This window comes from Taurulus bubalis (genome assembly GCF_910589615.1).
Source record: "Taurulus bubalis genome assembly, chromosome: 7".
In the NCBI taxonomy this organism is placed as follows: Eukaryota; Metazoa; Chordata; class Actinopteri; order Perciformes; family Cottidae; genus Taurulus; species Taurulus bubalis.
The window spans coordinates 25,894,405-25,909,255 of record NC_136595.1 but is presented as its reverse complement, the minus strand read 5'-3'; the positions used below and the strand labels follow the sequence as shown (position 1 = coordinate 25,909,255).

General features: G+C 44.7%; 1 protein-coding gene across 2 annotated transcripts in view; it reads right to left on the bottom strand.

Annotated features, from left to right (window-relative positions):
• dab1a (DAB adaptor protein 1a) overlaps positions 1–14,851 on the bottom strand; it is a gene marked incomplete at both ends in the record, with an annotated part of 58,320 nt that overhangs the window by 13,008 nt on the left and 30,461 nt on the right. The window contains 6 exons of one of the 2 annotated variants that reach the window (XM_079220553.1): positions 1,430–1,573; positions 6,693–6,746; positions 8,676–8,738; positions 9,023–9,061; positions 9,726–9,845; positions 14,398–14,529. In XM_079220553.1, coding sequence (XP_079076679.1) covers positions 1,430–1,573; positions 6,693–6,746; positions 8,676–8,738; positions 9,023–9,061; positions 9,726–9,845; positions 14,398–14,529 — 552 coding nt within the window. The remainder of the gene's footprint in view (positions 1–1,429; positions 1,574–6,692; positions 6,747–8,675; positions 8,739–9,022; positions 9,062–9,725; positions 9,846–14,397; positions 14,530–14,851) is intronic. The other variant, XM_079220554.1, reaches the window with a different exon arrangement.

Below are 14,851 nucleotides of genomic sequence, written 5' to 3'. Positions count from 1 at the left end.
TAAACCTGCATTCTCTCTACTGACCACCAGGGGGCGACTCCTCTGGTTGTATAGAAGTCTATGCTTCATGTGTTAAAGCTGCATTCTCTCTCCTAACCACAAGGGGACGACTCCTCTGGTTGCATAGAAGTCTGTGCTTCATGTGTTAAAGCTGCATTCTCTCTCCTGACCACCAGGGGGTGACTCCTCTGGTTGTATAGAAGTCTATGCTTCATGTGTTAAAGCTGCATTCTCTCTCCTGACCACCAGGGGATGACTCCTCTGGTTGTATAGAAGTTTATGCTTCATGTGTTACATCTGCATTCTCTCTCCTGGCCACCAAGGTGCGACTCCTCTGGTTGTATAGAAGTATATGCTTCATGTGTTAAAGCTGCATTCTCTCTACTCACCACCAGGAGACGACTCCTCCGGTTGTATAGAAGTCTATGCTTCATGTGTTAAAGCTGCATTCTCTCTCCTGACCACCAGGGGGCGACTCCTCTGGTTGTATAGAAGTCTATGCTTCATGTGTTAAAGCTGCATTATCTCTCCTGACCACAAGGGGACGACTCCTCTGGTTGTATAGAAGTATGTGCTTCATGTGTTGAAGCTACATTCTCTCTCCTGACCACCAGGGAACCACTCCTCTGGTTGTATAGAAGTCTATGCTTCATGTGTTAAAGCTGCATTCTCTCTCCTGACCACCAGGGAACCACTCCTCTGGTTGTATAGAAGTCTTTGCTTCATGTGTTAAAGCTGTATTCTCTCCCCTGACCACCAGGGAACCACTCCTCTGGTTGTATAGAAGTCTATGCTTCATGTGTTAAAGCTGCATTCTCTCTCCTGACCATCAGGGGGCGACTCCTCTGGTTGTATAGAAGTATATGCTTCACGTATTACATCTGCATTCTCTCTCCTGGCCACCAAGGTGCGACTCCTCTGGTTGTATAGAAGTATATGCTTCATGTGTTAAAGCTGCATTCTCTCTACTCACCACCAGGAGACGACTCCTCCGGTTGTATAGAAGTCTATGCTTCATGTGTTAAAGCTGTATTCTCTCTCCTGACCACCAGGGAACCACTCCTCTGGTTGTATAGAAGTCTATGCTTCATGTGTTAAAGCTGCATTCTCTCTCCTGACCATCAGGGGGTGACTCCTCTGGTTGTATAGAAGTCTATATAAATGACTCTACTTCTCTTGATGTATTCCCTCAGTAAACATTGTAAACATGAGTTTATGTCTCAATCTCTAGTTTCAAGTCTTCTTCAATACAGCATGATGTTCATTTAGTACATTATGGTCATTTAGAGTCAAACAGACCATAAAGCAGGGGACGCTTTAAGGCGGGGCTACAAGGTGATTGACAGGTGGCAGGTGGACCAGCTTAGAGGTGCATTAAGTTGCTACACTCTCATTAATGGGGTTTCTCTCTCCGTCTCAACCTCCTTACCTGAGTCACTAGTTCCAGGTCTAAGTCTATCAGATCTGCCACCACCGCCGGCTGCTGCTGCTGCTCTTGTTGGAGGGGCTGATCGTGATGATGATGAGGATGAGGGTGATGAAGATGATGATGGGGGGTGTTTTGATGTCCGTTCTGCAATCACAACCCCAGTGTTAGATGGCAGGCGGGGTGAAGATGCACTCACACACACGAGCATATTAGTAGTTTAGAGAGAGGGTGAGACAGAGGGGTGAAGGGTGAAATGAGGAAGAGGAGGAGGAGGAGGATGGTCTGCAGGTGTCACAAAACACACACACACACACACACACGCACACATATACATTCAGAGCACAGAGCAGCGCTCCTCTCGCCAGACTTTGGAGCCAGAGTGAAGCTTTGAACAGGTTTAGCATCATCCCACCTTTAGTCTACACTGAGCCGGCGGTTAGAGCCCCCTTTTGTGTTTCTGTAGAGCTGCTCCCGGGCGTCGGCACCACGGTGAGAGACAGACGGGCGCAGATTAACTAACACGCTGCACGTGAGCGCAAAGGGAGGGAGGAAGCTAACAGCAGAGCGCTGGCTGGCTCTCCGTGGGAAGTGATTACGATCTAAAACTCTAAATAATCGGAGAACAAATCCCATTCAAACAAAGCCAGAGATGAGTTTCCTCTGCTGGCATCGAGATGCAGATCCGGGTCGGTCCGGCGGAGCCAAGAGAGCGGTCGGTATATATGCCGAGTGTTTGCTTTTCTTCTCTCGGGGGATGAAAGCATGAAGTATGGTCGTAATTAGCCGACGCCGAAGGAGCGGGAACAGCTTGCCCAATGCTAATCAGTTCTGGAAATAGTGTCAATTTTTCAACCCCCGAAACTCATTATGGTTCATTTAAAAAGCCCAACTGACAAAACATGAAGCGAATCTTTAAATGTTTGTTTGTGCTCATTCCTCTCTTTCTTTCTGTCCATCCCTCTCTCTCTCTCTCTCTCTCTCTCTCTCTCTCGCCCTGCCAATTATCCCTCTGCGGCCGTTACACAGCCTCTCCATCTCTTCGCCCCGGCCCTTTATCTTTATCAGTGCGGCCGCCACCTATCAATTAGCCGTCTCCGGGGGGAACCGTAATTACCTGTGCACGTGTGTTGTGCACGTGTGTTGTGCACACAGTTATCGCAGCCCCTTTAATTATCGCCACCTCGCTGATCCCCCGCCGGCTGACTGATGGCACCGGCACGCGGTTCGACAACGGGGTCGAACCCTGTCACGTCACACACACACACACACACACACACACACACACACACACACACACAACCAGGCTGTGGACGTTTTCACTGCCTTTGACACGTTCTTTCACAGGTGGACATGAAGCAAATAAAGCTTTTAAATTGAGATTAGTTCTCATCAGAGTTCAGCAAAACTAGGTTTAAAGCAGTGTTTCTCAAACTGTGGGGCGCGACCCTCTAGTGGGGCGCGGAGGTATTACAGGTGGGGCGCGTTTATTTTTATTTTTTATATATATATATTGTTTTCTTCTCTTTTTTTTATATCATCCTTTATTAATTCCACAGTGGGGACATTATTCTCTGCATTTCCCCCATCCGTAGTAATTAAGGAGCAGTGTGGGGCGTGAACATTTTTCTTCCTCCAAAGTGGGGCGTGACAGAAAACGTTTGAGAACCACTGGTTTAAAGTGAGTAAAGTTGAAGCGGAGAACACAAAGCTGGAGTTAAATTTACAGTTATTGTGACGAATTTATAACCGGATGTGAACAAGTGTCCTTTTAACCCTGATCCTCTGTGTGACCCACATCAGTGAACGAGACCACCAGAGAGAAGATGGTCTATTTTTATAGATTTATTCTTAATGCTCGTTATGCTTCTGCTGCAGTGAAATGAGAGGTTTTCTAAAGGGAGTCTGGCGCTCTGAAGCAATACCACCTTAGTCCACAGGGGGAGCCAGAATCAACACAAAAGTTCCTTTTAACAACTTTAAATAGAGTTTAATCAAAATGATGCATGTGATACATAACTGTATTTATGAACACAATGTTATATTAAAATGTCTGCTAAACTAATAGAATGTGATAGATAGAAACTTGTTGGCTGGATTAATGCAGCAATATGACAAAATAATAGAAGATTCAAAAAGGACAACAGCAAGTTGTATTGATTTTTTTTGTTGAAATTCAGCAGCATCATCATACAGATCTATTAGTTGAGTTTGTCCCTTAACTTTTCTCCAGGAAGCGCCATTATTTTTCTTAATAAATCAAAAAAAAGGCAGCAATATATATATATATATATATATATATATATATATATATATATATATATATATATATATATATATATATATATATATATATATATACGTATATATATATATATATATATATATATATATATATATATATATATATATATATATATATATATATATATTTTAAACCTCCTTCAGTGTAAGTTTAAAATGAATAATGGATCACAGTTTAAATTGGAGTTCAAGGTTTAAAAAATGAGTCTTTGTTGGTTCAACTCAGCCTATATCTTATTCAAACCAGGAAGCTATTTATTCACGACCCCGGTTTGTATTTATTGGTGATAAATGAAATGATAAACAGCTTGTCGTGCATCACGCTGATCCAATTGGACAGAGTTGACGTGTGGAGGCGACGCGCTGCCGACCTCCATCTGTTGATTCAACACTCAGTTCTTACGGGGTCAAAGGCTCGGGAGGCTGAAGCGCCTCGTGTGTGTGTGTGTGTGTGTGTGTGTGTGTGTGTGTGTGTGTGTCTTTCGTTGATTCGTCCTCGTTTAAGGAGGTGACAGAGTAAACAACGGAGGCGACTGCTTGAGACGGGAGGTCGTGTTCCCGCAGCCGGCGCTGTCATTTCATCCGGACGCCGCGGTCGCCGTTAATCCTTCTCCCGAGAAGACGGCGGTGGATCCATCTTAAACGCTGCGGTATCGGGCCACCGGCGGCTCAGGGAGTCACAGCATGTCGGCTGAATAGGAAGAAACTACTGTGTTCGTTGTTGATTCATTGATTATATTTCCCTGCCAACTGCATTAAATGATGGGAATCTGCCTGCGGTGATACAATCAATCAAATCAATAAGTTTACACGTTGCAGATTTATGCTTCACAAAAAAATGTGTGATGTACCTCTTATAATATTTGTTCAACCAAGTACCCGCTAACCATCAGTGTCTGATTTACTATAGAATATATACAATTCTGTTTATGAATTACATTAATATTTTATTGAATAATTATTTAAATAACTATTTTTAAAGGATTTTTGAATGGGTGGCAATTTTAAATATATTTTAAACAAAATGTACTACCTGGTGTCCTAGAGTCAGTCAGTTTAATAAAACATTTAAACGTATTGTTTATAAACAAATTTTGACAAATTTTGAGATTTTCTGGAATTAAAACTGCAAAATTATTGTTACTAAAAAAATTGTTATTCAGCGTCCGGCTGTGCTAAGCTCCGCCCTCTTGTCTCACTTTGAGTTGCAAAAAAACAAAATGGCGACGGCCAAAATGCCGAACTCAAGACTTCAAAACCGTAGTCCACAAACCAATAGTTGTTTATTAATTTATTTTAATTTCTGTGTCATGCCGAACATTTATATTCCACGTGGGAATATACAACACTATTCTTTTCCCGGTCTTTCAAAATAAAAGAAATGAAGCGAGCCCTGCAGTCTCCATATTAACAATACTATAATGATATTTTAATCTGGTAATAAGTTAAACAATAATAACTATAACTTCAACTCACTCATTTTGCAGGCTGTATCGCTCCTCATGTTGGTGTCAACAATGCATTTAAATCACATTTAGTTTATTCTAGCATCCTTTTACCTTCCTTGCACTAAATGTAAGATATTCTCATCTTCATGCGGCTGCTCATGTACAATATGATGGGAATCCTGTCTCCTGATGGGAAAGCCGAGCTGTGACATCACTGACAGCAGCATGTTGTGTGTTCCTTCCCTCTGGGAGTCTGAATATTCACCTTAAAACCCAATTACACTTTCTTCAAACCACAATGCGAGCCACAAAACGCATTCTCCCGCTGTGATCCACTCGTGTTCCTGTGATCCCCGGGTTGCGTTTACTCCCTCTGAGGGACTCGAATTCGCTTTTATTCCAAACCAGAATGGACGACTGGTCCAATTGGTTGCACGACGAGAGAGAAAATATTGGATTTGCTCACGTTCAGACGCCCGCCAACACAAAGGCAATCCAAATAGCAGCATGTGTTGAGGGCCGGGTGAGGAGGGAACAGAAATACTACGGCGCCTGTAAGCTTCTTACCAAAGCCGGGGATGATATGCGGCCAGAAAACTGCGAGACCGATTCCAATTCCACCCCAAAAAAACAAAAAAAAACTGCATAGAGTGGGACTGCGACTGCCAGCAGTGACGTTGTGGCGGAGGAGTCCAGTTTTAGCAGGTTTTAGGATTATTAATGGAGCCGGTGGGCTCTGGATGGGCCGAGGGAATACTGATCTACAGACCCGCAACATGGGATGAAGTGTTCGCACACACACACACACACACGCACACACACACAGCAGCAGCATGGGTGAGTGTGAAGATTTTAGCAGATTAAATCCGGCAACAATGTAAGAAGCATCTTTATAGGCAGAGAAAAAAGAGCAGCTGAGTTATAGTGCAGCATGGCCAAGGTCATCTTTCATTATAACCACTGGCAGTGTGAGGGGAGCTCTCTCACACACACACACACACAAGCACGCACACACACCTGCACAAACAGCGATATAGATTTACAGTGCAAACACTTTGCTTAAATGCCATCCTGATGCATAAGATTGAAAAACACGGGCGGCCGCATGCACATTTTAAAAGTCAGACACATGATTCGTATCCGTTAAAAGGAAAAAGACGACGGTGACAAATAAACGTGGGTTGGGCACAATCTGAGGAGGAAGGTCATGCAGGTTTGCCGCTGGATTCACCACCGGGGCCAAAACCCCCACCCTCCATCAAGCCAGGCATGCATTCACAGACACACACACACACACACACACACACACACACACACACACACACAGCGTCCACCGGGTGATAACCACATGGGAGCAGGCACCACGGAGCACGAGGAGAAGGGCACCAGCCACCACAGCGACGGCACAAGCAGCACAAGAGCTTCACGATGCACCGGAAAGGGGGGGGAGGGGCTTTACAGCTGGGAGGCGGAGTCTGAGGAAGGGGGAGGGGCAAACACAGGGGGTCACTCACTGGGTGTCGCTTTGGGACGTCATAGACCCCTTCCTTCTGCTGACTGGTGGGAACCTACAGTCGGCCAAGAGAGCCGGTTACCTCACAGTGGAACACGTCACATGCCGGGACACAACCCTGAAACCTTGTGAGTGTGTGTGTGTGTGTGTGTGTGTGTGTGTGTGTGTGTGTGGATAATCAGAAATTAAAATCTTCGAGGCTAATCAGTCGCCTATCGGCCTGCGGCGACAGTCTCTCTCTCTCTCTCGCTCTCCCCTAATAAAGAATGGATAAGGCCGTTTATCACAGCCACAGACATGTAATAACTCAGATTGTCACACACACGGAGACATGTAATATCTCACAGGCGGACAGATCTGACACGCGTGTGTGCGATGAGACGACTCGATGGCCACCCATACGTTTGAGTGCTGCGTTTTCTCCGGCGGTGACGACAACGCTGACACTGAGGTTTCCGTCTTCCCGGCTCGATGGGCCCAAAAACGTGTTTATTTCCAGAAGCTGCCATCTCTATTCATACGTTAGTTCCTCTGTGGCTGGAAGGCTGGCCGAGGCTCACGTTTCCTACGCCTGATGTGTGTTTGTTTGTGTGTGTGTGTGTGTGTGTGTGTGTGTGTGTGTGTCAGTGCACGCGCCAGCGCTCCCCGTCTATTTTCAATCCATTTTATTTAAAGATCAAACGAGAGGCTGGTGATTAATCTCCCTCCCCCCCCCCCACAATGCTTTTCTTTCATCTCCTCGGATAGAGAGGGAGGGGAGGAGAGAGAAAAGGAGGAGGGGTATCCAGGAATAACCTCCACATCCCCTCCACCCTCCTCATCTTCATCCCCTCGGAGGTCTACCCACGTCCTCTGAGGAGAGCACCCACAGAAAGGCTCCTCTCCCTGGGGAGGCCAGCTAGCTGTTGGGGGCCCTCTGGAGAATGTGTCTTTTATTTCCTGTATGCACATTTTAATTTACATTTTTTATTTTATGAGCACAATATATGTAGCTATGGATTTGGTGGCAAGCAAATGGGAGATTAAGGCTCCGCCCACACTGATACGCTTTTATCGTTTCTCTACGCCGAGCGTTCAACGTGGATTTCCGACCTCGTCGTGTAAGAGCAGCTGTTGTGCCGTTAAATTCTGTATTCCATGTAATTCTACGACTGCCGGCACGCGGAGCTGTTATTGGAGCGATTGGCGAGCGCCGTCTTTTCCTTATTCTCATCAGTGCTTATTTTGTTTCCGCGCGACTAATGTGACGTTCACAAAGAAACTGTAAACGAACAAAAGCTCGTAGCTACGAGCAAGAACCGAGTGAGAGACGCGTGTGGACCAGGTTTATTGACCCATAATCCAGTCAAACTAATTTGTGAGAGTTCATTTTTAAAGTGGATGTGTGAAAGAGAGAAAGAGAGCAAGACCTGCAGCGTTGTAACCGATTTCTCAATTTTCCACTAAATGTGTCTGTTTGAGTTCATGTGTGGGAAACGTAGAGGAAGATCTTCAGTGTCAGCCTCGACCTTTTATTATTTATGAGTACCTTAAAAGTCGGGTTACAAGCCGCTACAACCTTCGGTCACTGTCCCCGTTAGCTCCCCGCTGTAGCCAGCTAGCACTCCTGCTAGCGCTCCGCTAGCTCTCCGACAACCTCCGAAGGTAGCGGGACCAGCCCCGGCTCGACACCCGACTCGGGCAGAGGGGACGCAGGCAGTAGCAGCAGCAGCGGGGAGCTAGCAGCAGCGTTAGCTAGCGTTGCTGCTAGCTTGCGCTGCTGCTAGCTTGCTACAGCGGGGACACCCACCGGAGGTAGAAGCGGCTTGTAACCCGACTTTTACGGTACAATGTTGTGTTGTTTCTGTAACTATGTAACCAATCTACTTCCTGTTCAGACTTTTAAACGTATTAGTGTCTTTAGTTTGAACACTTTAAAGAGTTTGACTACAAGATGAAGGGAGGGGGGGATAACCTCAAGCGGACAAGACGAGCTTGTGAGTACCTGATAAATGCTCTCTTCTGATTGGTCGCGGATGGGCTCGTGTCCCGCCTCAAACACAATGTACTACAACGTCAGCAGCGGAGGGAGGGAGGAGGGGAGAAGAAGAAAATTGGAAGATAAAGGAAGTTGAGAGAAAAGTGGTGAAATTGCAGAGGTGATTAGTCAAACAGCATTGTCAATATTAGAAGAGTAACACATCTTTCGAACCGGCAGACTCATGCACGCAGACACACAACACCCCACGACCGCACACAATTTCGAGGGGCGCCTCCTGCTGTCGGCTCCCACAGCGCACACAGAGAGGAGCAAGCCGGCTAGAATGCAATGCTGATTGGTCAGGAAGTTACCTGGTAGACCGGGTCCTCCAGGTCCTCCTCCAGGATTGTCTGCAGATGAGCGGCGGCAGGAAGGAGGGCGAGAGAAGAGAGGAGAGGGGGGAGAGAGAGTTAAGCCGGTGGAGCAGAGAGGAGAGAAAGCACAGCGAGACGTGGCAGCTTCCCAGCATTCAGAAGGAAAAAAATCATTTGGCAATAATCATAAGGCAGAGAGAGGCCGACGGAGATAAAGAGAAATTAAACAGGTGGTGCAGAGAGAGAGAGAGAGAGAGAGAGAGGACAGAGCGGAGGAAGGTGAACGGGCAGCTTTGATGTTCCTTCACCTGTCAGTCAAGAGTCTCTCAGATGAAGAAGTTCAGCACGCTGACGGCGGATGATTGATGAAGGGAAGGGGAACTACAAATATCATTTGGTTACTTCCTCCTCCTCCTCTCTTCTCCTTTTAAAAGTTTGCAGGTGGGGATGGACGTTTGGGTTAAATTGACATAATTCACGTTTCTTTGTGAGGTCACGGTGACCTTTGACCTCCGTTTTAATCGGTTCAACCTCGAGTCTGTGTTGCCGTTGGTGCCCAAAAAATTTACGAAATTCCATCCAGTCGTTTGCGAGAATCGTACAGACGGACGGACGGACGGACGGACGGACGGACGGACGACCATGGCTGTCACTCACGTAAAGTTTAAAAAAAGGGAAAACGGGGCGTCGGCTCGTGTACCTGGTAGACCGCCTGCTCACACTGCTTGTCTTTCTGGGCCTTCTTCTCCATCTCCTCCCTCTGCTTTATCTCATAGATGAGCTGGAACAAGTCCCGCAGGTCCAGGATCACAGGCTCCGCCTTGGGAGGAAGATAAGGACACATTACACACACATTACACACACGCTACACACGCTACACACACTACACACACTACACACACTGCAACCATGCCTGGTTGTTCTAGCGAGGCGGTGAATAATGTTGACTGACTCCTCCACGTCCTCCTGACAGAAGACAAGCAGGAGCGTTGCCACTAAGAACATCGTCTCCTGGCTCAACTTCTGCGTTGGAGTTTCACACTCAAACCAACACATTCCTGCTCATTATGTATTTATATCGTCCTCTAAGACGACGGACAAAGTTATTGTCGGCGCGATGGTTTTTCAGAGCTGCGTTTTAGCTTCTCGGCCGTTCAATCTCCTTCCAGCTGTCACTCGCACTGGATCGTGCTTCCTGTTCCCACCTGAGGAGGCCATCACGGGATTCTAATTCAGGGCTTCTTTAGGTCGGATGAGTCATAGACACCTGATGGGTTCGCTGACAGAGGATTATGGATGAGTCCATTAGGCTCCGAGCCGGAAGGAAAAAAACACACAAAATGGGCAGCAAACTGAATCGGACAATTTAGCCACTTCTGCAATTAGTTTGTCTAAAATCTTTCATTAAAGGTAACAGTGTCTTTTGTGACTGATTGGTTTTTTCCTTCCGCGCCCCGGTGATTAGTTAAACGCTGACAAATTATTGCAAGCACTGAAAGTGACTAAACCCAGAAGATTGAACGTCCAGACTATACATTTCTAAATCGATAGTGCTGCCTGTGATTTATTTATTTATGTGTTTGACACACCGACGTCAGATTATGAAATGATATCTAATTGTTATTTTTTGGGGAATGATCTTTTATTTTTATTTTTAATATGACGAATAGGCCCGGACAGCTCTGCAGCGCAGCAACATTACATTTGAAATGTTTTTTTTTTCTCAAATATTTTGCGACTCACATGATCTAAAAATTGCAGAAGGCCTCGTTTGCAATTACAATAAAAACGTAATTAATCGTGAAGGAATCGCTACATATTATACATATTGTACAAATCGCTACATATTGTAGGTATCAATACATATTGTACGTATCATCACATATTGTAAGTATCATCACATATTGTACAAATCACTACATATTGTAGGTATCATCACATATTGTACGTATCATCACATATTGTAAGTATCATCACATATTGTACAAATCACTACATATTGTACGTATCAATACATATTGTAGGTATCAATACATATTGTACGTATCATCACATATTGTAAGTATCATCACATATTGTACAAATCACTACATATTGTAGGTATCAATACATATTGTAGGTATCAATACATATTGTACGTATCATCACATATTGTAAGTGTCATTATATATTGTAAGTATCAATACATATTGTACGTATCATCACATATTGTAAGTATCATTATATATTGTACGTATCAATACATATTGTACGTATCATCACATATTGTAAGTGTCATTATATATTGTAAGTATCAATACATATTGTACGTATCATCACATATTGTAAGTATCATTATATATTGTAAGTATCAATACATATTGTAGGTATCAATACATATTGTAAGTATCATTATATATTGTACGTATCAATACATATTGTACGTATCATCACATATTGTAAGTATCATTACATATTATAAGTATCATTACATATTATAAGTATCATTACATATTGTACAAATCACTACATATTGTACGTATCATCACATATTGTATGTATCATTACATAGTGAACATATCATTACATATTGTACGTATCATCACATATTGTAAGTATCATTACATATTATAAGTATCATTACATATTATAAGTATCATTACATATTGTACAAATCACTACATATTGTACGTATCATCACATATTGTAAGTATCATTACATATTATAAGTATCATTACATATTATAAGTATCATTACATATTGTACAAATCACTACATATTGTACGTATCATCACATATTGTATGTATCATTACATATTGTACAAATCACTACATATTGTACGTATCATCACATATTGTATGTATCATTACATAGTGAACATATCATTACATATTGTACGTATCGCTACATATTGTATCGCTCACCTCGTACCACCTCTCTCTCTCTCTCTCCCTCTCTCGCTCTCTCTTTCTCTGACTCACAACTCATGACTGCTGTCCCGGGGGAGAGTCTTGCAGTACAACAGAGTTTCAGACCTAATCAATTATTGACTTGTGGCCACGCACAGCCGGAGCAGCCGGAGCAGCCGGAGCAGCCGGAGCAGCCGGAGCAGCCGGAGCCGACTGCCTGACGGCTGCCTCGGACGAGACGAGTTCTATTTGAGTGTTTTCTTTCGGCTCGTGACAGACACACTGCAGCTCCCGCTGAGCCGACACTGAAACATACTGTCACTCTGTCAGAGTCATCCTGTTTGCATCTGACGACACATGCTCTGACCGCCTCACCCCCTCACCCCCTCACCCCCTCACCCCCTCCCTCTCCTTTTCCTCTCGCTGCTTTACGGTGAACTCGGGGAGCTCGGAGGTCGAGTTAGGAGCAGCGATGGACCGCAGAGGTGAGAGAACCTCTGGAATCAGACGAGCGATTCATCGCCTGCGGCAACAGAGACGAGTGATTCTAACAAAGAAAAGTGGTGATGAAGACTTTTACTGCAGGTACACGGTTCTATTAAAAAATCTGCACTGAACGGGAGTTTTTGGTTTAGATTAACCTGAATATTAATGCGACAGATTCACCTTTTACCCAAATTAAATCGTGAAACCTGAATTTATTAAGAATGTATTTCTTGGTATATAATGAAAGGCTCTTCCATCTGCCTCATCTAAATCAAATTCAGGGATTTTCTTTCATTTCCCTTTAAGAGAAATAAAAAGCTCCAGAGATCGTCGCCTGAATATACGGCTGCAGGAAGTAAGTCATGATCAGCTGTTCAAGAGCAAAACAACGGAGGGGGTTTTCATTGTGAAGAATTGATAGGAACATGTGTTTATCACCCAATTGTTAGCGGCTTTTCTTGAATGAAACAAGCCTCGTAACACTGAAGGGAGGAAGAGTCGGCAGCAGAACTAAAGAAGAAGTTAGAGGAAGTTCTGGTCCGTGCAACCACGACCTGAGAGTCATTTAATTTATTTAGGAAACAGTGGATTTAGACGCAAATCAAAAGGTCAAATCAAAGCCCTCTGAGGCAATTTTTGTGATTTGTGACACCGGGCGATAGAAATGAAATTGAAAACCTTTTGTTTTTGCTCTGTGACTCGGGGACACCTTTGATTGACACCGTTGACATTTTGGATAGTTTAAAAAAAACATGTCATGCCACGCGACACGAGCTGGAAACACTGCAGCGAAAAACCTGTCCTGTGAGGACGGAAGAGAACAATGTAAGTTTGTTTAAATATTATCCAGGGATGATTTTGCACAGATAGATCTATTCATCATAAATAGGCTTTATTATGTCCATACCGTGATATGATATATTTTGTATATAGTTATATGACTTTCCTGGTCTTTTCTTTAACCATTACTGATGGTCATTCATCAAGATCTCATTGTGTACATATTTTCTCAGAGCACCTTTGTTGAACCCCACAATATCGATAATGAGGTATTTGGTCAACAATATTGTAACATATGTATTTTGCCCCAATTGTGAATGTAAGTAAAAAAAAAAAAAGTTACAACAAAGACTGCGATGAGCTAAAAGAGTCTCCGAAAGCCGCTCTAACACAATTAATCCACTTCCGTCCCCTCTGAAGTGAAACTCGTCCTTCTCGCGCTGAGACTTTGAGTCGAGCCGAAAGCCAATTACTTCTGAATCTTCTCCTAAATTGGCCCTTTTTGTTTTTTTTCTCCGAGTAAACCTCAAGACATCGCGCCGACGGAGGCGCTTTGCTAACGCACATCAAAGCGGTTACTGTCCAATCACGGCCTCGGCCTCCTCTCGTTGTCCGCTCCCTCAAACCGCCGGGCGGCGGCGGGTTCGAACGCCGAAAAATGTAAGTAAAATAGAACAGTGACCTTTTCCTCTGGCACCCGTCGGATAGAATGACAGCCGAGGTGACTGATGGGAGCTCGCATTTGGTAAGCGACACCTTTTTCTTTTGTGTCTGGTTGGTGTAAATGTTAAGCACAGCTCGGTGTGTGTGTATGTGTGTGTGTGTGTGTGTCGAAGTCAAAGAGCCGAGGTGCACGGCCCCGGGAGGATGGATCTGCCATTAGAGCCGGTGACACACACTCAAACCCTCATCGACTCACTACGGGAAATCAATACGGCTCCAGAGCGAGCCAGCTGGATCCGGATGAAACGAGGCCGGCGCATGGACACAATCACACCGGGTCCGGGAGAGGAACTCAATATCATATATCATAAATCACACACACACACACACACACACACACACACACACACACACAACCAAAGGCACGAGAGTAAGCAGATCGTTTGGTGATCGCGAGCCGGCGTTCAAGAGTCCTCATCTAAATGTCAAGAGGCTCACGCAGTGGAGAGCGAGACGCCCGGGGGATCGAACGCTAACCGGCGCGGACACTCACCGACTGGGCGGTCTTGATGGCCACGAAGCGGTGGTTCCCCTCCTTCCCGCAGACGTAGCCGAAGGCGCGGTGGTCCGTGATGTCCTTGGCGATGTAGGAGATCTCGTGGACCGCATGCTGGTGTTGGAGGACCTGCACACACACACACACACACACACACACACACACACACACACACACACACACACACGGTGTTATTACTTTATGACAATAACATGCAACCTTTTCTCCATCAGTGGCCCCAAAATACGAGAATACTGATACATAAATAGAGATTTCGGGAGGACGGTGCATCTTTCTGAAGCTTGAAGCACTTTCATATTTCATTGTCGGTTCTTTTAAAAGGCATATCGAGGCGATTTGAACTGACTTCAACTAAAAAGACTCAAGATAGTCTCTAGAATCTGCATCCTGCTGCCCGCAGTGAAAACAGCAACGAGACTGGATCGAAGCA